Below are 27,074 nucleotides of genomic sequence, written 5' to 3'. Positions count from 1 at the left end.
CTATATTAAAACATAAATTTATTGAATCAAATCATAAATCAAATTATTAGAAGCATAAATAAATCCAATGCAATCATAAATCAAGGGACCAAGCATAAATCAATGCAATGTACATGTTCAATTTATAGTAACGTAGAAAAGCATAAAACAACTTAGAAACATAAACTTAAAACTTAGTATATCCTAATATCTACTACTACATACTATTATATAAACGAATTACATATCTTGCAAGTGTTTTCCTCACAAGTTGGATTGACTTCTCTGGAATTGTAGCAGTCCTATTAAATCTCTGCATAAAGTACAATGATTTCAATTAGTGTATATGAAATCCAAATATAGAGAACATAAAATTCAAACCTAAATATTACCGTTTCCCATCCAGTGGTGTAATGTGCACGAATGATGGTCATCATCCAAAACATAACGTAGTAACCACATTCGTATGACCCCATTTGTCTATTACACTACAATATATCATCATAATTATAAAATGTTAAGTAACATCATTTGAATGGAAGCAAATGTAACAAAGTATGGACTAAAATACCAAACCTTAAGAGAAACCCATGCAAGCTTTTTAGCTGTAGCAGTAGATCTCCCAGATAACATCATATGTGCTGCAAGGGAACTATCAAAAGAAATTCTTTTAGCATACATTTATATAAAAAAAAGGACCAGACATTGAGATTCTTACCAATCTACTGCATGTCTAAGAGGGCTGGGAGGAGACTTATGCAACGAACAAAACCAAACAGCCGTGTTCTCCGGTACGGAGATCACAAGTAGCTGCCAATGACACCTGAAATTGGTAATAACTTATGAATGATATACCAAAATTAATAAATGAATGTGTTGAAGTTAACAAACTTCACTTACCCATGTATATAAGGGAGAAAATATATCTCCTTCCCCGTTCCAAAGCAGGTGGTGATGTATGTCTGGATATCATCAAATTTATTTCTCTCATGAGTCATAGAAGGGTCAATGAACCCATATACATCGTTGAACCCCTTCTTGTTACTAACATCAAACAGATACCTAAAATGAAGAAATAATATGATGTAAGTAAGTTCATAAAATACCAATATATATAAAAGTTTTCATAAACTTACATCATCCACAGCTGAATGAGTGTAATATTAATTTCATCTCTCCCCGACGCAAGCTCCCTAACATCTTGCTGATGCAAGTACAATGGGATATGAGATTCTCTTCCAAATGTAGTAGGATCCCAATGTACATTCATCGGCACTTCTGAAATGAGTTTAGCAAGGTCATCTAACGCACCAAGAGGGTCATCCTCAGATAAATGAGTCTTCTTCGGTCTAGGACTTCCCTCTTGACCTATCTGCTGTTAAATGCAAAATTGGTTGTTATAACGTCAATTAGAAGTAAATATTAAAATTGAGAAGTATATAGTACGAGTGTTTACCGGGGGATTAGATACATGACCAACCAAATGTCTAGGCCAGGCGACAAAGGACCTAAATGCTTCTTCCACAGTGAAGAACTCATCTGTAGGCACAGGAAGAACGGCATCCGCTATGACAACTTCATCGACCGTGACCTTGACCTCATCTTCTGCAAGCTGTACCCCATGCACTACAGTGGCTGTCTCATACACTGTACCACGAGCCACTAGCATGGTCCCAGTATCAGAGAGAATATATAACTCACATGGACGAGTGTCATCCAAGTCGTCCCCTGGGGCACCGGCAGCTGAGCAACTTCCTTTACCGCTTCTACCTGTCAAATTAAATGTTAGTTTATGCATAAAGTAAATTAGTAAGCAAAAATAAATAACCTTACCTGTAGGGGGCACAGCATGTTCCGCTATAGGAGATGGTGGAGGACGATTGCCATAATCCTCATAATGCTGCTGGAACTGGCGCGCAACCATTTCAGCAACTTCATCATATAACTCTGCTCGAACCTTCTTTGTGATCTCCTGCGTCATCTCTTTTCTTATTTCGTCCTTCATCTTTTCATATGAATATGGACGCGAGGAAGACCCAAAAAAATGTCGTATGCCTATGCCAGTCCCAGCAGCACGCACCCGTCCTGGGTGCTCAGGTCGTCCAATAGCTGTGGTAAGAATATCTTGACGACCTTCTTGTGTGAATTGACCTTGGGAGCTCTTCTCAACCAAGGAGTCCTGTCACATAACAACAGTTCAATGGATTTTTAATATACATGTTAGATATATAACAAAATTAATGTAATATAATAAGAAATTACATCTTACAATTCTTTCAGATATTTCTCTAGCAGACTCGAAAGTGTAGGAGCCCGATGGTCTCATACGGGCTAACTTCCACTTGTCGTGCCGAGATGGTGGTGAAGGAGGAGGAAGAGGGTCATCACACTCAGAAAGTGGAAGTCTACTATCTGACTTCTGCTTCATTATTTTCTCTTCAAGCTTCCTATATCCACCACGAGACAGGAGGTGTGGATTTTTATTCTGAGCGCTTATTCCTTGTGCTTTTGACCTTTTTTCCTGTGACAAAATTAAACAATTGTCATGGTAAATAATTACGAAGGAAAAATTGAATGATTTTACTACAGTTACCTGCCACGCCTCAGAAGAACGAAGCTCTACAAACTGACGCCATGTTTCTTCGTCAATTGCTGAATATTTGGAACATGGATTTTCATCACTTTTTGGTCCAAATATATATCTAGACGTCAATTTTGTCTTAAACCCTCGAAAGCATTCTGCAATTGCAGATAAACACCTATTCCTTAAGCTCTCGACGTTTGGCATATCAAATGTTATCTGCAACAAAGAAAGTAATAACCTCATATATCTACAGATTCATCAATATACTGAATATAGAAGATTGAGCAATATTGCTTAACTTACCAATAGATCTTGCCAGATGAGATTCCGATCAGCCTCAGAAACATGGTCAAACGATGGAGTAAGTATAGAGATACGATCACGTGCCAATACTCCAAGGTAAGACCTAAATACATCTGCATTTGGGCCAGATGCAACTCCAGTGACCACGTCAATAATAACAGGTGTCCTCTCACCTGCATTTCTTCTAAGTATAAGCTGTCGTAACCTTCGTTGCTCCTCTCGTCCGTCTAGAAGTGGTGGGGACTTCATCGCCCGACAAATGAGGTGACTCAGCCATATATCTGTCACAATAAATAAGATGAAATATAAATAAAAGACTTACATATATTACTTAACAAAAGCCATAAAAATTTAAACAAACATGAAATTCATACATAATCATATGGATTGGTCATATATATATTCCCTCATTGTGATCTTCTCGTATTGCTTGTATATCATCAATTAGAGGGTCGTCATCCAAATTTATTGTCGTTTTAAATGGATGGTTGTCAGCGATATGAATATAACTTAAATTCTCTTCTTTATCTTCAATTTGCCTTTTTCCTTGGAGAGCAACATACCAATGGTCAGATGCAGGATCTTTGACATAAAAAACCTGACTTGCTTGATATGCCATGATGAACGGTTCCTCTCTATAACCAACCTTTCGAAAATCAACAAGTGTCATACCAGATTCATCTATTTTGACACCACTCTTATTGTCTACCCACTTACATTTGAAGAGTGCAACGGAAAACTTAGTGTAATCAACTTCAAATATCTCTTCAATTCTACCATAGTATCTCATGGAACCAACTACAGGATTTTGATCTTTGGATGTGGAAAACTGCAGCGACTCAGCTTCTAGACTGACGCCACTATTTTGAACTGTGCTTTTATCATCCAAAGTTTTCGTATAGAATGTGCAATTATTAATTTCATATCCTGTACAACATACAACATCAAACTTCAAGCCATTTGCTAACCAGAACAAAGTCTCAGAGGACCGTGATTCTTTCGAAACTTCAGATTTGAACCAGGACAAGAATGTTCTGTTATGCTCCATCAACTGCCATTTCTCTGATTGTCGTGGATACTTGTCCCTTACAACGACTTTGTGAGCTTCCAAAAATGGGATTACTTCATCTGTGTTGTTTAATATGTATAGATGTGCTTGCATCAATTCTTCACGACTTTTCGTCACCACATTCACACCTCGGATGCTTTTACTTGTAGAATATCTACTCAACCATGATGTCCGAGGGACTCCTATCGGATTTGCTTTAGCCATATACTCAGAGCAAAACTCAATACTTTCTTCAGCAATATATCTTTCAATCATCGAACCTTCTGGACGATATTGATTTTTGACGTACCCTTTCAAAATCTTCATATAACGCTCAATAGGGTACATCCATCTTAAGTATACTGGTCCACACAACTTTATTTCTCTGACCAAATGAACAAGTAAATGCACCATGATGTCAAAAAAGGATGGAGGGAAAAACATTTCTAGTTGACACAAGATGATGATAATTTCGTTTTGAAGTTCATCTAACTTTGTAGGATCGATGACTTTACTACAAATTGATGAGAAAAATGAGCACAATCGAGTTATCGTCAGCCTAACTTTTTTGGGCAAAATTCCACGAATTGCCACTGGTAACAACTGTTGCATTAAGACGTGGCAATCGTGAGACTTCAGTCCAACAAGCTTTAAGTCCTGCATTGACACTAAGCTCTTGATATTTGAAGAGTATCCTTGTGGTACCTTGATACTCTTTAAACAAAGACAAAAACTTATCTTCTCTTGTTTGGACATTGTGTAACATGCAGGGGGCAAATAAGTACGTTTACCAATCTCTCTTGGTGCCAATTCTTCTCGGATCTTCATGTCAACCAAATCCAAACGTGCATTCACTCCATCTTTTGTTTTTCCCTGGATGTTTAGTAGTGTACCAATCAAGCTATCACAAACATTTTTCTCAACATGCATGACATCTATGCAATGTCTAACATCTAACTTTGACCAATATGGAAGATCAAAGAATATTGATTTCTTCTTCCAAGGGGTCGCTACAGAAGACTTCTTCGACGTTTTCCCAAATTGATGATGTACTTTATTAACTTTCTCAACAACTTCAAGTCCAGTAAGTGGAATGGGTGCATTGTCTTTCTCTTGTTCTCCATTGAATGCTTTCTTTAACCTTCGATATGGATGATTAGATTGTAAAAATTGCCGATGACGCATATACACTGTCTTCCTTCCGTGTTTTAATTGTTGAGCTGCAGTGTTTTCTTCACAAATAGGACATGCTTTATGACCCTTCACACTGTACCCCGACAAATTACCATAAGCTGGGAAGTCATTAATGGTGCAAAATAACATGGCATGCATCATGAAAGTTTCTGAAGCAAAGGCATCAAATATTTCAACCCCATCAACCCACAACAACTTCAAGTCTTCAACTAGTGGCCTTAGATAAACATCGATGTCATTTCCAGGCTGCTTTGGACCAGATATCAACATTGACAACATCATGTACTTTCTTTTCATGCACAATCCAGGAGATAAGTTGTAAATTATCAGGATAACGGGCCAACAACTGTGATTGGTACTTAAATTACCAAATGGATTCATTCCATCAGTAGCTAAGCCAAACCTAAGATTTCTACATTCTTCACCAAATTGGGGGAATTCTTGATCAATAATTTTCCATTGCTTGGAATCAGCCGGATGACGAAGCATCCCATCAGTTGTTCTCTCATCTGCATGCCATCTTAGGTTTTTAGCGTCTTTGGGATTTGCAAACAAACGCTTAAGTCTAGCAACTAGTGGAAGGTACCAAACTACTTTCAAAGCAGAACCATTCTTTTCTGTGATGCCACCTTCTTCACCGTTTTTCGACTTGTATCGTGATAACCCACATTTTGGACACTTTATCAAAACTTCATTCTCATTCCTATATAATATGCAATCATTCGGACATGCATGTATCCGTTTATATTCCATACCCATCGGACAAAGAATTTTTTTGGCATCATAATTACGATTAGGTAACGTATTTCCATCTGGCAGCATTTCATTCAACAACGACAACAATTCTGTAAAACTCTTATCACTCCATCCATTGCTCGCCTTTAAATTCATCAGCCTTAACACTGCTGACAACCGTGTGAACTTAGTTGAACCCGTATACAAAGGAGTCTCCGCATCAGTGGACATCGTTTCATACACATGCGCTTGGGAAAAAGCTTCTGCGCCAACATCGCGGATCATGTCCTCTAAGTTGTCTTGTTCTGCTTCATCTACCATATCCATTGTGGAATCATAAACATTTTCAGTTGGAGAGACAGTTGGAAAGTCTGTTAATTCGCCGTGCCATATCCATGTTGTATAACTTCGTATGAAACCATCACAGATAAGATGTTCCCTAATATCAGTTGCGTTCAACTTCCTCCCATTTAAACAGTTCACACACGGACATCTGAACTTGACTTCATCATCACCACTTGTACTCGCATTACGTTGCGCAAACTCTATAAAGTCTTCTACCCCTTTCTCGTACTCAGTGCTGATGCGGGGTAAATTAATCCACCCTCTATCCGTACCCATGTTTACTGAAATTGTTTACACAATTTCAATAATCTTGAATGATCACTTTGATCGTGTTTGTATTCAAGGTTCGACCCTATCCCATTCAAGAAGATTCACTTTTTTTAGTTTATTAAACATATCAATTTTAAACAACATATCTTAAATTTCACGAAATTTTGCCAGCATTTCGCATTGGTCTTCAGGTTACACGAAATGAAAGTGATTATAAGTCACAATCAAATATGCACCCGAAGATCAATACAAAACACAACGACAAATTTTCATGAAATTTAAGACATGTATATTAAAATTGATATGTTATAATAAACTATGAAAAAGTTATTACTCTTCTTAAACTGTCCAACCGGACAATTCAAGATTCAATACTTGTAAATTATTATTACCATCTCCTTTATTTTCATTTGTAAAAAGTACATTTGTTCAAAAAGTCTGGAGATAGTAAATAATTTTTGTATTGAATCTCAAACGGGAAACTAAGGCTAAATTACAACAACAAACAATATATTGAAGCAAACAACTCATGATTTCCAACCTTAAACTTTATCTAATCAACAAATCAACCAATTTAATACAATAACCATTATACCAATGTAATCATCAAATAACAATAACAAATATATCAATATCCCAACAACAATTATCAAACAAATATCAAAACTTTATAATCAAATAACTATATAATTCTATTTCTAATTTTATTAATAATTCTAATTCTAATTCTATTCATCACCACTATAACATCTCACAACAATTATTATCAAACAAATACCAAAATTTTATTATCAAATAATTCTATAATTGCTACTATGGCCAATATATCAATCTCTCATCCATTATTATCAATCAAATAGTAAATTTACTACCAAAGTCGAATATATTCAACTAACTGTGAAATGCGCGTAAGAAATGCAAGCGGACGATTGAGGCACGGTGGCAAACTGTGACCGGTGGCGGCTGCAGTGACGGAGTGTGACCGGCGCAGGCAGCAGCGTCGTCGGAGGCAGCAGGGAGGCGGCAACGTCGTCGGAGGCAGCAGCGTTCTCGGAGGTGGCAGCGTTGTCGGAGGTAGCGCACAGTGAGAGGACACTGTCGTGGACGGTTGAGGCCGGAGAAGGAGAGCAAACGAAAGCAAGACCGCGGAGGGGGAGTGGCGGCAACGAAATCGCAGTGGAAGAGGAACAGTGAGTGAAGAACGAAACTCGCGTGAAGAAGAAGAAGCGTTGCCTGGGAAAATATAAAACGGAATTTACCTCGGTTAACCAAAAAACCGAGTCAGAAAGGACTCTACGGCTTCAGTTATATGCCAGACCGCGGCATAAACATTCCAATAAATTCAATTTTTGAAAATAAATTTGGCTATATGCCTCGGTTTTCCGCCAACCCGAGGCGGAAAGTCCTCTACGGCTTCGGTTTCTAGCAACCGAGGCAGTAGCCTGATAAACTGAAGGGACATTCAGAAGAAGCAGTTCACAGTGGTCAGAAGTGGTCAGAAGAAGTCAGATGATCAGACATCGATACGACCTCGGTTCTTAGTACTAACCGAGGCCATAGCACTGTTTCGAAAAGGTTGTCAGTGGCAGGAGGGCAACGTGGCAGGAAAAGCAGGGTATACTGCCTCGGTTGGAAGTGCTAACCGAGGCAGTATCGTTGTCCTAAAAAAGTGAGCAGTTGAAACGTCTAAATGTGTAATTTTCTTAAACGTATATGCTTCGGTTGCCTCGACGAACCGAGGCAGTATGGAGAGTAGGCTTCGGTTATGTTCGAACCGAGGCATATAAGATCATTCAGAATTACAGAAATGCCACCGCGTTGGAATACGCTTCGGTTTTGACAAAACCGAAGCGTAATGGGCGAAGTTAAATCTACTTTTTTTACTAGTGTTAGTAATAACTCAATAATAAAGGTTTGACATTTTTTAAAACAAGTTTGAATAAAGATGAAGATAAGTGATGTTGATTAAGGTGTTGAGATTGAACTTTCTCTTCACTCAATTTACTACCGTTGATTTTTTATAAGTTATGTTCTTTATTTTAGTGTTTTGAGAGTACTCTCAAATGTAATTATAATTTCATATCTGGCATATTAGAATCTACTAAAGTTATCAAATTAGTAAGTATAATGTCTCACTCTTGATTAAATGACTCCTTATATAATATACAACACTCAACAACTTATAAATTAATTATTACAAAACCAATACAATTTTGTAATAATTAATTGAATTTAACATCCATGTCCTCCAAACAAAACAACACCATTTTAAAGTTGAAAAACAATTATCTTCATGATACCCGTTGAATCAAGTTTAAGTCTTTTAAAAAAAGACAACTCTTTCTTAAGCTTTTTACGGGCACCAAAATTGCCTTAATCACATAGCCAAACTTATGTTCCATTTCATCTAATAATAGTTTATTCCACAAACAATTTTTTTTTCTAAAATCACAAAAGCAAAACCTAATATAGCAAAAAGTTCTAAACAAGAGAAATTAAGGAAATATTAATAATAATGAAATGAATTATATATTGGTAATATTTAATATAATTTAAAAATAAATAAATTATCCTACCCTGATACTCATATTATGAAGGAGTTGTAAGATTGTAAAGTCATAAGAAAAGGTCGAAGAGATCGTGGGTTTAACTTTGTCCACTAACATAATACTTCCAATTAATATTTTCAATCTAAATCTATAAGAAAACTTATATTTTTATGAACTATTAATTTTATCTCATATTTTCAAGAACTATTAATTTTTAATTTTATGGATAAATGTTATTTATGGATAAACAGTTTTTAACTTTATGACATTTATTTTAGTCTAATAAGATTTAATACTATTTTATTTTAATTTATTATTATTTACTCTCTTTAACCTATAAATTCAATAACTCATAAAAAATGTTTTTCACTCCTATTATAAAAATATTAGTATTTATAAGATTCACATATTATTCGTTACACTCTATCGATCCGATGGGTTATTGTATTTTGATAGACAAACACATATTATTTTGTTTTGTCTTATGTAGTGGAAACATTTTCTCTCTAAGAACAACACTTTGCATATTTTAATCCTTGTTCTTTCTAAAAAAAATTTCATTTATAATTTTATCTATATTTATTGTTTGTTAGACTTGATAATCTTCTTTTATTCATGTACTTATCTTATTAGTCAGAGACAATATTATATAATATATGTCATAGATATGTTTAAGTCACAATTCATTTAAGTCTAAGAAATTTATGAATGAATTCTTTTTCTCGCTAACAACAATAAATGAAATTTTGACTCACTAAAATAGATTATTTTTTGATATATCTAAAATTATTGATTTTTCTATTATATGAAGTGATATGAACATGTTTTTGGTTAAGATATTTTATATGAACATATTTTAAGTGTTTATGTATGATAACATTTATAAAATGATTCGTTATAACTAGAAGGGTTATTGAGTTATGGAAAATCCTTGCAATAAAATATGCATTTGCAAAAAAAAAAAAACAAGAAGTTTATCTCGATATTTTATGTGGAAAAATAATTTAATTTTAAATGATTGATAATAAATCTAAATTTTATCATATTTATGAGTTTGAAAGGAATTATTTTAGTCCACATCATGTTTATAAATTTTATAATTTAAAAATTGTTTCCTTAATGGTTTAATTGTGTTAAGTCCTTTAATTTTTCATCTGAAAAGTAGAATGTCACTAGTTCTATATTAAATTTTGTTTTTAATTCAAATGATTAATTTATAAATTATAAGACTAATGTTCATATGTATACCGATAATTAATATATATATATATATATATATATATATATATATATATATATATATATATATATATATATATATATAATTTTTTTCTATATCATAAAACAAGCTAATATATCGTAAATATAGGAAATAGGTGCATGACACATGTTTTAAGAGAAAGTCAAGTGAAATTACAGTTATTTTTTTAGAAATTGTCTTATTTTCATGTTTTTTATTTTTTCTTAAAAAAATCTTATAAGTACTTTCTTATTGTTCAACAAGGTTATATAGTTGTTTTTTAGTGCAATAAGGTTATTATTTCTAAACATGGTATATTTGTTGTTAAAAGATATGTTTGTGATTATTTATTTAAGTTAAATGTTATGTTTTTATCTTCATTTAATGTTTAATAGTTAAGACATTTTTTATGTACAATTTTTAAGATTAATGAAGAATATATTAATGTGAATTAGATTTTTTTTTCTCTAATAACACAATTACTTTGGATGAAAATGTGTTATTATGGAAATATGCTAACCAAATTGTTATGATTCTATAATGGCAAAATTTCTTAAAAAAGAAAATATATGATATTATTAAGTCTAAACATTAGGAATGACAATGGATCGGATCAAATATGGATAGTGTCTATTCGTAATTCGACTTACAAAATAAATATTCAACCCGTAACTTGTCCACTACTTATGTGGGTACCTATTTAAAAGAATCCACGAATATTTTAAAATCCGCATGTATAAGTGAATATCCGCAAATATTAAAAAATATAGTTTTTATACATTGTAAAAATAAAATTGAAATAAAATTACAAAAATTAATTTAAATTAAATTAAATATAAATTAAAATTTAATAAAATATAAATTAATTTTATTTTAAATTAAATTAAATTAAATAAAATATATCACAAATTTTATCTACAATACTTACGATTTTTCTTTTGTCATCCTACACATTGAATATTATATATTGAGTGATAAAAATTATAATGTAAAAAGTAGAAACATAAATAAACTATTTTAACTCAAGTAAGATTTTAAAAATAGTTTATGATCATATAGTCGAAGTTTCTTTAGTGTACGTTAGGAACTATAATTATAGTTGTATCAATTATATTTGTTTGCAATATTTTTTTATAATATTGAGAACTTTGATCGTAATATTTATTAATAATATTAAAACATGTCAAAAATCTTTAATTTTGTCCACTTATATATTTTATAACTTTGAAATAAAATATTAAGAGTAATTATTTAATTTGTTTACAAGTATAATTATGTAAAACTATATATAATATCTGTTTAATTTTTACACATATTTATATAATCATTTAATTATAAAAAGTATTGATATAACTTTTATGACAATTCTTTCTAAGACAGAAACTATACTATGATTTTATAAAATGGTAGTGTATAAAATATTAGTATTATAAAAGTGTATATTATTTTTAAAGTATATTAATTTAAGAAATATAAATAAAATATACTTTTATGTACTTTTTTTTATATTTTTTAAATAATTAACTAATTATTGATTATGTGTTATTATAAAATAAAAGGTAATTATCATACATAATAGTTTGAAATTGAATGATAAAAATAAGTACATTTTTTCTAAAATTCATAGGATAATATTGTAATATTAGGGAATTAAATTGGTAATTATACAATTTCAATAATTTTAAACAAAAATTTGTACTAATTAGATAATTTTGCCAAAATTGAAAGGCTACACATTCTTCCTCTAACTATTTTGAAAAAGACATGATCTTAGAAGTTCCTGATTACTCATTAATACCAAATCTTAGCCAATAATCCTCTTAATTACTGTATTATAATTTCCGTGAAGTTGTTATATTGAAATAAGACATATGATGGGAGCTTTTCTAGAATTTTTATACATAAAAAAGTAGGATGCCAATAAGCAAAGTATAAATGGATGCACGTTCATACATTAACATGAAAGATTGAAAGAAATAACTCGTAACAAGGAAAGAGAACTGATGCTTTGCTCCAGAATCAAAGTAACCCAAAGAGGCAGAGAATAAGAAAAAGTTTCAAAAGCTTCACTGCCACATTTTGTAAAGTTTACATGCATCTGATGCCTACAAAAACCGTGATGTTGGTCCAGTTTATTGCATCCCTCTATCTCCAACATTTCCACCATTTGCTGTGCAATACCCACTTGCCTGTTCTCAATGGCTACCATCATTTTAAGGTCAAATGAAGTGCTTCATGCCTTGCTCTTGTTCTGTCTCTTCCTGATGCTGCACAACTGTCGTGCCTATGAATTCATTGTCGGAGGCCAAAAGGGTTGGAGTCTGCCAAGTGATCCCAATTCTAACCCTTATAGTCAATGGGCACAAAAGAGCAGATTTCAAATAGGAGACTCCTTAGGTAAGTTTCTAATCTTATGCATGTCTTCATTGGTTTTAACTTTAATCCAAGAAGGCAGGGGAAACAAGTGAAGCATTTTTAACTAGGTCTAAATTAAATGAAATTTTGATACAAATGAGATAAAAAAACTATCTTTTTGTGACGTAATCTTGTTAACACATACTTTAATATTGCTTAAAGTTTATTGAAAACTACCATTTAAGAGAGACTTGTTAAATATGAGACGAGACCTACTAAAAGTTATGATTTTCAATAAATTTCTTTCTTCCTAGTTCTGTTATGATAAATAAAACTGTACTTTGCCTGTTGGAAGTTTAAAAGCCTTTTAAACCACAATGCTATACTAATCCAAAGGATTCAAACATTGTGTTCTACCTATCCCTTTTCAACACTAAAATGATTGCAACAAGTAAAATGACACAATCAATCATTTCAGTTAAAAAATATGGTGTAGCTGGTTATTGAAAAGGGTGAAGTTATATATTTCAACTACACAAATTACAATTGCAGTGTTCAATTACCCTTCTGGCAAAGATTCAGTGATTCAAGTAAGCAGCAAAGACTATGAGAGTTGCAACACTGATGCATACGCTGAAAAATTCTCAGACGGCCACACAGTCATCAAGCTCAGCCAATCAGGGCCTCACTACTTCATCAGTGGAAACAAAAACAACTGTCTCAAAAATGAGAAACTGGTGGTGATTGTGTTGGCCGACAGGAACAACAAAAACACATACACCAACCAAACAAGTCCTTCACCTTCTCCTTCTCAGTTTACAACACAATCAGTAGCTCCATCCCCAGCACCTTCTCAGCAACAAGTTCCATCTCCGGTGGCAGCACCTCCTCAGCAAGAGGCTGCTTCTCCACCATCTCCACCCTCTAACCAAACACCAGCTCCAGCTCCAGCTCCTGTTTCTGATCAGCCTTCTCCTCCTTCTCCTCCTCACAATGATGCTTCCTCAATCCTGGTCAGTTTTGCTGGTTCTGTTGGAGCATTATTCATGGCCTCGGTTCTGTTTTTTTCTTTGTAAGTGGAGTGTATGATGTTGTATGAGTGGTTGAGTATAATTTTTTTAGTTGTACTTTTTTTTTTCTTCCACAAATTCTTTTTTTTTTCTTTTATGGATTCCTATATACTTTGAGTCCAGTGTTATTAAACTGAACTTTGTTCCAAAGTTGGGATGCTATTTGATATTTGTTTGTGAAAACTGAAAAATAAGCTGACAAAACATGTACCCTTTTGTGTGCTTGTATTTGATGGTTGTAAAAGTATGATGTATACATGTTGATCTTGAAATAAAGTATAGCTATTTTTAATTGTAATGTAGTCATAAAGAATAGCTATGTTTGTATCTAATGGAGATGTTTATTTTGGAGTTTTAAGAGATCCTAAAAGAACACATCTTTATATTTTTTCATTAATTTATTTATTAAGTTAACGTTGTTTTATTTTGAATAAATAAAGTATAAAAGTTAAAAGACTTATTTATAGTACTATTTCATAAAAATAAATACAAAATAAATAAAAAAATAGCTAAATTAAATTTTATTTAAAATAACTAATAAAAATTTAAAGAAAAATGATAAAAACTGTAGATAAATTATAATGATATTATAATATTTTTTCAAATCAGACTTCCACACCCTTCCACTTTTCTTTTTCACCATTATACTGATTTCTTTTATAAACTTAAAGACCTATGTAATGTAAAAGAGAATGACAATGAAATGTTTTTGAAAATAAAGAAAATTATTGAAATTTAAAAAAAATGGAATTTCTATAATTTGATAAAATATGAAATATATCTGTTTACTCAAGATTTTAACATTCGAAAACAGTAAAGAACATTTAAGTGATAACATTGTTAATACATAATGTATTAATCCCTGTCGTAAATTTATGCCTGTCCTGTGTGTAGTCTTGCATGGAACTTTTGGATAAGTATTACATTTTTTCATAACTTCAGATTAGGTATTCTAATATTGTAGAACCAAAACACGCCCTTAGGTGGCACAGGGTGCAAGTCAAATTGTTCATTTTAACCATTTAGGTAAACATTTGATCAATTTAGTCCCAATTTCACATTCAAAATCATTAATAATCTAATATCATAGCAACATTAAGTTATCATCATAACAGTACAAAAAATTAGTGGAGGCAAATACATGATGTATTTATGGAGTTCCCAATCCATGTAATTATCGTTTAACTGAATAAAAAACTAAACAATATTATATTTGTATGCTTTACGGTGGATCCATAGATAACAATCTGCCAAAAAACCTCCTCGCTAAAGTGGATCTGGCGAAATCAACAGTCCTATGCTATAATAAATTGTCAACAGCTATCTATCAAAAATTTTTGCCAAGCTCAACTTTTTTCATTAGTCTAATAGTGTTGTGCAAAATGGAGTCCAAAATTCCAGCAACCTGAAAACCACAGAGAAGACTCGTCAACCATACCAATAGAGCACAATACAGGGGCTGAACCACAATATGAGATACAAACCGTGAAAACACCCCCAATAATAGCACAGACATTCGTAAGGAAGTGAGAAAAGGACTTCGGATTTTCTGTTATTAAGACCTGCTCACAAAAAAATATCATGTAAACCAACTAAACTTGTAAAGAAAGCGGAAACTTAATCAAATCCATAATCTCCATTTGCAGACCTGCATGGGGGAGAGCTCAAGATGGAACTTGGCAACAGGAATGTGTAAACTCTGTGCAACACTGCTGTGCGCTGTATACTCATACTCCTCAACTAATTTATAATCTTTTCTTGTTATCACCTCTGTTTTAACTACCTGAAGGTAATGCTCCATCTGTAGCCACAGATATCAGATAAATGTGTAAATCAATCTCCAAGCATCGGAAATGCGCTCATATTTTCTGTAGTTATCAAACATCCATGAAGGTAATAACCATGTCTAAAGTCACCAAAAGATTAGATTCTATTAGAAGTTGTGTTATCTCTGAGGATATTAACAACTAATGAAGGAACTTGTAAATGGATTTATTGCCTCCACCTCCATATTGCTTTTTTTTTTCATTTGTTATCCTTTTGGATGCTTCACAGATTACAGATGCATGCAAAAATTCAAACACATATACGTTCAACAAGTTCCCACATTTTAGATAGCAAAACAAAGAGTTAAGAAGGTTAAAGATTAGAGCCCTTTAGAAATCAATGATATAACTTCACCATGCATAGGAGAGTAAAGCTTTTATTTATTTCTGTATATTTTATTCTAGAAGTCTAGCAGCAGTCAGTAGTGTATAAAAAAATTCCAGATTATGAGTGAAGGAGAAATGCTGGAATGCAATTTATAGGGAACAATATGTATTATAGTCTAAAAAATGAATAGAACTTCATCACGCCCTGGGCAACCTATATCTACCGCATCTTACTCTGGCAGATGCAGGTCTATATAACTTCTACATTAATAATCAAATATGCTGATACAAACCATAAAAAGTCACATTCTCAAATAAAAAAGTTAACGAGGTAGGGATTTTTATTTAACTATTAACTTACAGTAACATTTGCTCCTAAATCCCGTGTGTTGATAAATGACAGGCCATTCAGCCTGTCATGACTGCTACCTACGTAAGGTATCAAGCGCTTCACATCACTCATAACCCTAGGTGACACTTTCCTTCCAAAAGATAAGTGGTTTATGACATGTGACATGTTCATTTGGGAAGCATCAAAGGAATGGGCATCGGATCTAGCTGAGATGATTAAGTTTCCAGGAACCTGCAGAGAGCAAAATAGCTTATGTTTCAGCATAATATATGTATATTTTTTAAAAGAACAGGAGGTCATATCCCCTGTACAATTTTTTATTATTTCAATATTAAAAACAATAGCTTCTATTAAAGGCAAAAAGACAATTTAAAAACTAGGTAGGACCTAATGTGTCAGTTATTTCCAGAGCATTGTGAATGTTAGTTCATCCTCGCACTTAAAACACGAAAGTACTGGAGTTTTTTTACATTGCAGTAGGTTAATTTAACCATACAGAAGTATACCTTCTTAACACGCACATATCCTTCAATTCTACATCCCCCAGCTGATGGTGCTGGTCTTTTTGTATGTGACGCAAAAGTGGATTTATCCCCCAAACTTAACTTCTGAGATTCTGAAGGAAGAGACGCCACTAAATTGTCCATGGTCTGCAGGTGAGATACTTCATATCAGGTATGTTTCACTCTAATGGTAAAGAGGTGATGTTCAATTACATTAAAAGGCTTTGTCTGGACTCTTTCATGTTAAACTCAAAGCATATAATGCTAATTTTTAAACTATATATGTTTACCTTGACTAGGCTATCTGTGTCGCGATCACCGTAATAGGACTCGTGCTCATGATGTCCATGGTCACTCCTGAAATAGGAGAAAAGATGACTAGATATGATCAGAAACTAAAACTTTAAAACCCAAATCACAGACCAAAGAGGTTCAATATTCCAAATGTTCAATCGTGTAGATTTCGTTGAATTGAGATTGCCTACAGATAGAATTATTCACTGCTACGACTTTCAAGAAGGAAAGTGTCAGCAGCAGCACCAAGCTACCTTTCATCATTACTATATAGGACATGACTCACATCACAAATTACCATATGATCTTCCTTCTATAGTTAAGCTGGTCCACCTATTCCAAACAAACATCCCTGCATTCTCCCAAATTTTCTATCATTACCATTGTTGGCATTTGATCATTATTCTCGTTCTAGACAAGATTTGAGCAAATAAACAAGCATATAATACCTCAAAAATCGCATGAAGTATGTTTCCCAAAAAGAAAACTGTAAAAAGAGATCTTGCATTATTACCTCACATCACTTCCTTTTCGAAAGATACGAATTGAAGGATACCCTTGTACATGATGGCTGGATATTGGAATGAATACCAAAATAGACAAGGAAAAATAGAAAAGTCAGCAAAAATAACAAACGCTTTTCTGGTCAAAGCTCATCTCCATCATTATAGTAAGCTAAGCTCATATCTATAAACCTATATCATAAGATTTTCTGGTCATAATCCACGAACTTAACATGATTCTCTAATCTCCCGGATGCAACGAAAGAATACATTACATAATATGACAAAAGAACGAATATCTTTGTTACACTATATGGAAATATCCAACGCTATCCTGATCATATCTTTGATAGTCTTTTAGAATTGGTTCTCACATAGTAGGAATATGATTAGTCTAACTAAGGGATAGAGCTCTAGGATTTGTGATCATATCAAGACATGTAACACATCAAATAGTTAAGATTTAAAGAGATTATTGTCCCCTCTCTTTTTTCCCTGTCCCCGCTCTCTATTGTGGTTGGTAGACTCATAATTCATCTAATTTCAATTCAATGTTTGATATTTAATTTTTTCAAATCCTTCTATTGCTCTCTATTTCATCGATTTTTAAAAATCCATCCCACTGCCTTAATTGCCCCCTAAGTAATAGCAAGTATGAGTGATGGGTAAGACTAATCGATGAAAAGCACATTTTAAGTTTGGTAAAATTGAAAAATCAATGCCTACACATAATTTTTTTGCACATCGTCCACAGTACTCAAACCCTAGGGGAACAATGCGAGATGTCTAGTCTTAAATTTTGAGCTTTAAACTTAATTTAACTATAGAAAATCAGCTTGTAATATATCATATTTTGGATATATATTTAGATAACATCTTTTTCAGCAAAAATTTGGACATAAAAATATTTAATTTATTTATAATTTAATTTTAATTCAATCTTATAAAACTTTTTGTAACGTGGAACTTATCTCACATTTATATACTATATTTTTTTTATTGTATCTCTAATTTACGTGAGTTTTCAAACAATGAGTTATTCCCTATTTTCTTCGGCGGAAAGTTTAATCTATAGTCATCGTTTTCCCCAATCCATCAGCGTAATCCCTTTATTACAAATATATTATCTCTGTACTTTCAGCCACGGTAAAACTTAAAAAATCATTTACATACGATTCAGTCAAATTATGAACGATAGAAAACCTAAATTATCAATAAACACTACATAAAAATCAAGGAGATAATCAGCTGCAAGTAAGAAACGTTCTTAAAAAAGGGGTACCTCCGGCACAATTCTCCATTTTGAGTGCAATCTACCCTCCCCATAACAATACGACCATCCGTTTCTGGATCATATCTTCACAAAAAAGCAATCGTACAGATAAGACATCAAATTATAAAAGTCTAATCTCTAGGACCGAGGAAAGCACTGTAAAAATTGAAGTACCTCTCTCTAATTATTTTAGATGCTTTTTCCCATGAAGGTTTCTGAAAGGAAATAGATGACGAAAGTGTCACACAAAAACTTAAACGTTAAACAGAACAACTTCTACATGATTTTTTTTATCACAATTTAGTAATTCATCAATCATCTTATATATGCAAATTACATGCACTATGCAACACTTACACCCTTTGAATGGCATATCATTTAGGTTTCTGCAGCATGAAGTTGCATTAGTCACCGTTAAAGTGTATTTGATGATGAGGTTGCATTGCAGTAAACATTCAAATTAGCCCTTACCCCTACTTACTTAACCGAACGATTATTTCTTAAGGGATAAAAGTTATTGATAATAGAAATAGAAAAGTTAATGTATTTAGGCAACAATAAAGAAACGAGGAACCCCTTATTTGTTGAACTAATGAGGAACAATAAATGAAGATAAAATAATTACCAATCTTTGACTCCAATAACACCAAGGAGCATAAAAATTAACAACTGTAACTGGAAACCTGCCAAAAGGTTATTCAGAATGGGGTTAATGGTACAAAAATATTGTTCAGTCCCAGACACCAGAGAGAAAGAACTATTCATCTCTAGTATAGCTGAAACTACAAAAAACAACAAAAAATGAATGAATTTCTTGATTAACCCACTTACTGGTGAGCATATTTATCAAAATTATCTGTTGTGAGTTCAAGAGAACCTCCAATGGATTCTTCATGTACTTCATTATCGTGCTTTATGTTGGTAGTAGCTGGTTCTGAATGGTACTCGTGACCAGTGGTTCTTAAATTTGAATCAATAGAAAACTTGCGAATTGTTTTTGTTAGATTCAGCCTGTTCTGAAAACAAGAGGTCGAAAATTAAGGACAAGGAAATATCAACAAACAGAGACAAGAAGGAATTAAAGCACAGGTTTCACATACAATTCATAAAAAGATGAGGATTTTGTCATTCGGAATATAAGGAATAGTGCGAAAAGAAGTAATAGATCTATTTGAAGTACTTGTTATATTTCAGTGCACTGGATTCACATTTAAAGGGAAAACATGGCATATAGAATTTTGAAAATCTATTGATGAACAAATGTTCTGAAGGTTAAAGGCATCTTCATTTAATAACACTGAAATTTCTACAAGATTCAATGAACTTTTTCTAGTGGTTAATTACAGGTTCCTTAGGTCTGAATTCACAAAATTATACAATGTATCTTCCGTGAATAGCATACTCATGTTTAGCCAATTCTTTGCTACTCAATTTTAATGAATACATATGAACTTATTACGTTAAACAAATGGAACTAATAAATACTTGGAGATTTTAATTTTTTTTTTTGCTACAGTACTATGGTAAACTCAGGGAGACTATGACACATTTAATTAACTAATCAAAAACCAAAGTAAAATTTCTAAAACCAGAAGCATAAAAGTTTTTTTGTAAGAGATGATCAAAAGAAAATAATAGAAACTTACTGTGCCCAGCACATCACTCACATCAACCGCTGCAAACTCACAAGAAAGGGCAGGAAAACTACAATATAAATTGAAGCCATCAGCAAGAAACAATATATAGAGAGCAGAAAAGTTCATAAACAGTCATACATAGTAAGAAGAATACGATAAATAGCTATAGTTGCTATATGAATTGAACAAGTAATACAAACTCAGAAAAATCATGAAACATATAAAACACAATTATCACAACGGCAATCTTTGATTTCAAATGTATAAAAATAATTAAAACAGGGTCCCAGTTTTACAGCTTCAAATCCAGTTTGAAAGGAAGAAAGAGGTATACTATATGAAAAATAATAGGTAAGTAAACCTGTCGAAGGAAATAATTTCTTTCTATTAAGAAGTCAAATTACAATTCATTTTCTTTAACAAATTAACCAAATTTTTAATGATTAAGTTATCAAACTCCTAAGAGGTGCCCTTTGTAGATTTTTAAGTGGAGAGTTACACGCATTCTTGATAACAAGAGTGATGGTACAAATATCATGCAGCACAAGTTCTACGCTGTACGAAGTCCATGTGGGAGAAAAAATGAAGCTATATATACAAACATAGAAAAAGCCTATTTAGCCTTTTACCTCATATTGAAATCTATACGTAAATAGTCCCCATCACTACTCTTGTCAACAATAACAGATGTAGCGGTGCTGACAGACAAATAACTATTAAGTTCCTGCAACACAGTTGCATGTAATAAATCAATATGAATTTTGACAACCAAATTGAAGCATGAGACCTAATATCAATCCTAGAACACATGCATGAAGGCTTCACATGTGATAAACATAAACATTAGTGGTAAAAGCTACAAACCATTCCAAACAAAAACACCATGCAGAGAGCTGCTATTATGGATAACCCTGCTCCTGATACTGAAGCCTCGGTTAAATCTCTAGGGATTTTTCTGCAGACAGAAGACAAACAGTAGGCACATATTTATCAGCAAAAGGACAATGTTACGTGCATTCACAAATCTTCCCCTATATAATTTGAATGCTTTTACTTGAGTAATTTAATTTCTTATTCCACTCTCTCTCAAAGAATAACATGCCATTTTTTCTTGTTTATTGCTTCCAAGTTTTCAACAAATAATCACAACATTAACACTTTGTTTTTACTTTATTTTATGTTTCCAAAGATTTACATAAGAAACAACGAAAACAAAAAAAAATCTTGTTTTCAGCGTTTTGTACACATATTTGAAAATAGGATTGAACTTAGAAAGCAAAATGACTATTTTCTAAATGTTTGTAAAAACAAGAAAGAAATAAAAACACTAAGTGGACTACATATACCACCATTTCTCGTAAATAAAACATTTAGCACTTTCAGTAGGCATCGATGTATCACATCACAGTACTTCAAAAGGCTTCTCCCTACCGGTAAAAACATTCAATATTTTCTCGGAGATGATAGCACATGGTTCATAGTATAATATCTCAAAATTAAACTCACCAATAAAATCCAGAAGCTTTGCTAATAAAAATTAAAAACACTTGATTCCTTATACGTGTATATGAAGTGAAACATGTTGACAAGGTTCATGCATATAAAAAGTCTTTATTAATAAAGACATATCCATTTGGACTATCCATATCCTCAACATCTTGGAAGTGGTCACTGCACATTCCAAACAAGATTCAAAACTAAATCCCCATTCACTAATATCCATTTTTGCATATACACACACTGATTAAATACCGCATCAACGTTCTCTTATGCTGTAAATTTCCCTGAATCACACACAACTCACAAATAAGTCCGCGACCATGTTAACCGCAATGTAAGGTTTCCGGAGTGTCCACAACCACAATTGAGGCCGCATCTGTCACATTTATCAATAATATTCCATATATCAAGGAAAACGACGAAACTGCGATTGCAACAGCTTCTAAAACATTTTCCAAATGCATAACAGAAGCAAAACGAATTGAATTGATTTACCGCTACACCAAAAACAGAGTTAAATGCCACGAAAAAAAAAACACACATAGAGATGATTGAGGGAATAACAGAAAGAGTAATAATCATTATATGAATCAGTCGGTAACTACAAGTTTACGGTCAAATTAACGGAGCCACCGGCATTGCAGCTGAAGATTTTCACGTGCATTCAACGTATAGATAGATTGAACAAACAAGGTGATCCAAAAACACGAAATGCACGATTGTGGAAGAAAAGAAAAGAGAGATAGATACGTAGAGAGGGAGATTCTAACCTGTAAAAATCCACTGATTTGAGTTTGCTGGAGGAAATCATGGTTGCGAGAAAGCGAAATTTCACTGAAAATGGAAAGGAAAATGAAAGAGGAGGATAGATGAAGAGGAGAATAGAAGAAAGCTCAAATCCCAAAGGATTGAGATTTGAGATTGCAAATGGAAATGTATTGGTAATAGATCGAAGGAGAAGGAGCTTCAACTGTTAGCTTTTCCGTTGAGTTTTCGTTCAATACTAACTAAAACTCCGCGCACTCTGTCTCTCTCACTCAGTTTGCGCACAAAAAAAATTATATTTTATTTTCATTTTTATTTTAAATCAGTGATAATACTACGTTCAGTACTTTTCACGAATAAAATAGTATAAGGAAACACCTTTACAAAAAAAAGTATAAAAATTCACAAAATAAAAGATGACTAAATTTGGAATACCTTGTAACAAACTTCAAAATCTTATACGTTTCCTTTTTTCCTTTGTAATGGTGTGTAGTAGTTGAAACTTTAGAATGCCTTACTATTTTTATACGCATGTATTTATTTATATGCATATATATATAATTTCTTAAATAAACACATTGTTATAATTTTAATATCCTAATTTATACTTTCATTATAGTTTGATTATTGAATATTTTAATTTCTAAAACTATTGATGGTGGATTTATTACAAAGGAGTATTGTAATTATCATTGGCATAATTGTTCTTTAATAGCCTCCTTTTTATTCAGCCAATCAGGCAAAGGGTGGAGGTTTGCACTATCATCATTAAGATATGTGCAAAAAGTATAAAAGATTAAGGGTCAACTACTGTTTTCAGTCAACATTATTAAGATTGGGATTTTAGTGAGAGAGAGACTTTTTATTTTGCAATCTTTTTCATATGATCTATAATGCTATGCATAGTTATAACTATGAGACACAAGGAAGAAGAAAATCAAAGAGAGGAAGAAGATAAAGGAAAAGGAGAAGAGGAAACAAAATTTGACTTATTTTTAAAACAAAAAAAAACAATCTTAATTTACCATATTATGTTGCGTTTATTTTATTATACTCTATTCATAAATGTTTTTTTTTTATTCTATCACGTGTGTTGACAAAGTTAAAAAAAAAGAAGCTAATGAAGAGAAACAGAAAAAAACATTGACAAAATATACTCAACTGATCGAATGGATTTTATTTTAGATAAATATACCAAAAATAGTTTAGAAAATCTAATCTTATTTAAAACTATGATTAAAATTATAATAAATATCAATCATATTTCTTCTAATTTTAATATTTTTTTTTCGTAAAGTCGCATTCATATCTCTATAATTTTAAGCAATTCACTTATTTTAATGAATATCACTCACATTCCTCATAATTTTTTAATAAATAGTTTTACTATATGAGAGAGATGCGAATTATTTAGTGAAAAAACATATGAAATATTAAAATCCATTACATGTCTGGAGCTAGGATGTCTCTCCGTGGTGACACAGGAGTAGTTCGATCATAGGCATGCTTAGAGTAAAATTAAATTAAAAAAGACAAAATATACTAAATTGCGCATCCGGGGAATCGAACCCCGGTCAGTACCGTGGGAGGGTACTATGATACCACTACACCAGATGCGCTTTTGAAAATGTAATCGAGGTTTTATAGTAAAGACATTAAAACTGAAGGAGCGTGATTTGTTCGGTGAATGGAAGAAGAAAGAGCAGTGTAAGAAGTAAAATGTTCACTTGAAATGATTTATGAAAGAGTGATTAAATGGATTTAAGAGTAATTTTTTTTTTGTTGTTTTTTGAGTGGATTTGGAGATAATTGAGAGTGAATTTGGAAATAAAATTTATGAGAATTAGAATAAGATTTGATTGATGTGATAGATAAAAAAAATTTGTTTAATAGATAGAACTTGAAAATTACCAAAATACCTCTAGATATTAATGTAATATAAAATTATATTTGTTAATGTTATATTTAATTATAAAATGAGTTTATAAAGAGTAAAAATTAACATTAATTATTAAAAATAATTCTAATGTTGTACAAAAATAATTTAGCATGTCACTGATTGTTTTTTTATTTTATTTTAGTTTCTTTACAATTATGGAGAAAGAGAGCGAGAAAGAGATTTATATAATTTAGCAATAGCATTTAGGATTTCGTTTAATAATTATTTTTTGTTATTTTTTTTGTTATTTTTTTTATCCTAATTGAATATGTTAGGAGGAAACCCTAAATTTAATTTCCTTTTTTCATTGGGGTTTTCTTTTCTTTTCACGCATCATATTTGGGTTGGCTTGATGAAGCTTACGGCAGTGTTTCTTTCACTTTCCTTTGTCTTCGCACACTCTTCTCCTTCAGAAACAAACCTAGATTAGGGTCGCGTAGGGCAAAATATTTCCCCAATCTCTTTTCTTTTTTAATAACCGTAATACAGAGTAACTAGGTTTTCTCTTCTTGATTAAATCCTCTACGGTTAACCCCCTCCACAACGCGCACTGGTCCTTCTTTCACCTGCAAAACCAAAGAAACAAGTGAGATAGCCATCAAAACGAAGATCTCTTGCACTGGACAGTGCAATCAAGTATGAAGCAGTGTATTCGGTTACACCCAGTCTCGTAACCGAATACGAGGTGCTGAAGCAATTTTCAAGGCTATGGAACCCAATCCCAAGCTGGAACCAAATATGCTGCAACACAAAACATGATGGAACCGAATCCATCCACACAGAATCAAATACAGCTTCCACTTTTATATCTTCTACACGCTGAAATAGATTACTTGGAATCGAATACTTTAATTTGGCATGAGTTATTTCAAACAAAAAGTGATGGCATATGACGAAAAAGCTGAGGGTAAGGATGTCATTTCTCAATAAATCAGCTCAAATCATCGCATTTCAGCGAGATATCAAAAAGGCATCAATCTCACAAATCATCTCAATTTCTTCCTCGTTAATCATTCGAAACGAACACGAATATCTCGTAAATTGTCGCTCGAAATTTCTCTTGAACAGAGTTTTCCATTTAAGTGAACACACTGTAAGTGATGAGATTTTTAAATAGTTGTGTTGAATGTGATGTTGGGTGATAAGATGAAGATACGTGAAGATGATGTAAAGAAAAATTATTTTTACGGAGGTGTTGAAAGATGGTTTATGTAATTGTGATTTCTTAATAAATTTTTTTTTTAAGTCTAACTCAATTTTCTAAAATATAAAATGTTTGTATTGATTTATATTATATAAATTGATTTTATTTTTAATTGATACGTGAAATTTCTAATATAATTTTTTTATAATAAAAATAAAAAGAACAATAAACACATAATTTATACTACTTTTAGAAAAGAAATAACATGTTCTTTCATACATATTTTTATCTTATTATGTCTAAATGCAGTTTCATAAAATATATGAAAATAGGTTTAATTTTTACATATTTTAAAAAATAAGAATAAATTGAGATGTAGGAATATGAAAATATGAGATTTTCTAATAAATATAAAAATCAACGGAATATTTCAACCAATAAATTATCATCTGAATCCAAAATAGTTTTTAACATTTTATTTCTTTTCTCCAAAAGTAGTTATTTCAATTTTTTAAGCCATTTTTTTTCAACAATACACCTATATATAGTTAAAAGTAATCAAACCACTAGCAGTAAGAAAAATATAGAAGTAGTCGAAAGTTAAGTTTTTTTTTTTTAATTTATACTGATTAAATATTTCTAGTGTTAGAAGTTTAAAAATACTATTATTTAGAAAATGTTATATTTTTATATTTCAAATTATACCATCTAAAATATAAAATTAATATTGTAGATTGCAGATTTAATGACGATTTGTCTTACTACAATAATTGTCAGTCAAGGAACCAGCGTACGTAACAAATAAACTTGAAATATGACTATTTTCTTAATAATAAAATTTTAAAAGAACATAGGTTTATTAAATTTAATATTTAAATCTTGAAATGTTATCCTAAAAGTTTATTTTGGTATAACATTAGTTTAAATATGATTGTGATAGTATTTGATGTAAAAAGTGAATTCTAAGCAATTTAAATTTACTTTTAAATTTAAAATTTTATGCTTTTTTTTCTTAATCTCCAATAGATAAATAAATTATATATATATATATAACAAATATAATTTGCATTATTAAGTTTTATTACATACGTTCTTAACCTACACTGGTAATTGAGCGAAATGAAAGAGGAAGAGAAAACCTTCGGAGAAAGGGAAAAAATATAGAAGATTAAAGAAGGTTTAATTGCTTTCTTTGTCCCTAGTTTGGGTGTAGTGTGTCAAGTTCGTCCACCCTTTTAAAAAAATTTCAATTTCGTTCAAACGTGGTTTAAAAGTTTCAATTTCGTCCACGTGGTAAAATTTGCTTCAATCAAGTCCTTTCCGTTAAATACAGACTAAC

General features: G+C 32.0%; 2 protein-coding genes and 1 non-coding gene across 3 annotated transcripts; 1 reads left to right on the top strand and 2 right to left on the bottom strand.

Annotated features, from left to right (window-relative positions):
* Window positions 1–12,374: 12,374 nt before the first annotated feature.
* LOC108333339 (early nodulin-like protein 1) lies at window positions 12,375–13,964 on the top strand. The gene is made up of 2 exons (XM_017568752.2): window positions 12,375–12,644; window positions 13,155–13,964. Exons 1-2 carry the CDS (start codon window positions 12,446–12,448, stop codon window positions 13,676–13,678), a joined length of 723 nt encoding a protein of 240 aa, XP_017424241.1. The 5' UTR covers window positions 12,375–12,445; the 3' UTR covers window positions 13,679–13,964.
* An 846-nt stretch (window positions 13,965–14,810) lies between these two features.
* Window positions 14,811–22,912, bottom strand: LOC108333548 (protein disulfide-isomerase 5-4). Its single transcript, XM_017569012.1, has 15 exons — window positions 22,658–22,912; window positions 21,252–21,342; window positions 21,017–21,111; window positions 20,397–20,454; window positions 19,582–19,766; window positions 19,376–19,433; window positions 18,925–18,965; window positions 18,760–18,834; window positions 17,489–17,545; window positions 16,971–17,037; window positions 16,684–16,827; window positions 16,187–16,408; window positions 15,321–15,473; window positions 15,157–15,234; window positions 14,811–15,077 (listed from the first exon to the last, which is right to left on the bottom strand). Exons 1-15 carry the CDS (start codon window positions 22,696–22,698, stop codon window positions 15,000–15,002), a joined length of 1,443 nt encoding a protein of 480 aa, XP_017424501.1. The 5' UTR covers window positions 22,699–22,912; the 3' UTR covers window positions 14,811–14,999.
* A 1,288-nt stretch (window positions 22,913–24,200) lies between these two features.
* Window positions 24,201–24,271, bottom strand: TRNAG-CCC (transfer RNA glycine (anticodon CCC)). The gene has a single exon. It is a non-coding gene; the product is annotated as a tRNA-Gly (tRNA).
* Between the last annotated feature and the right edge of the window lie 2,803 nt (window positions 24,272–27,074).

The sequence above is a fragment of the Vigna angularis genome, chromosome 11, assembly GCF_016808095.1.
Source record: "Vigna angularis cultivar LongXiaoDou No.4 chromosome 11, ASM1680809v1, whole genome shotgun sequence".
NCBI lineage: Eukaryota > Viridiplantae > Streptophyta > Magnoliopsida > Fabales > Fabaceae > Vigna > Vigna angularis.
The sequence above is the reverse complement of the archived record's forward strand: the minus strand, read 5'-3'. Positions and strand labels throughout refer to the sequence as shown.

What these genes read in the sequence shown, in the direction of transcription:
- LOC108333339 (XM_017568752.2), top strand. Translation starts at nt 12,446, where the DNA reads ATGGCTACCATCATTTTAAGGTCAAATGAAGTGCTTCATGCCTTGCTC. An exon ending in TCAAATAGGAGACTCCTTAG is followed by an intron (nt 12,645 to 13,154) that starts GTAAGTTTCTAA and finishes TTACAATTGCAG; the next exon opens with TGTTCAATTACCCTTCTGGC.
- LOC108333548 (XM_017569012.1), bottom strand. Translation starts at nt 22,698, where the DNA reads ATGATTTCCTCCAGCAAACTCAAATCAGTGGATTTTTACAG. An exon ending in CGAAAAGGAAGTGATGTGAG is followed by an intron (nt 17,038 to 17,488) that starts GTAATAATGCAA and finishes CTCCTATTTCAG; the next exon opens with GAGTGACCATGGACATCATG. An exon ending in GATATGTGCGTGTTAAGAAG is followed by an intron (nt 16,409 to 16,683) that starts GTATACTTCTGT and finishes TGCTCTCTGCAG; the next exon opens with GTTCCTGGAAACTTAATCAT.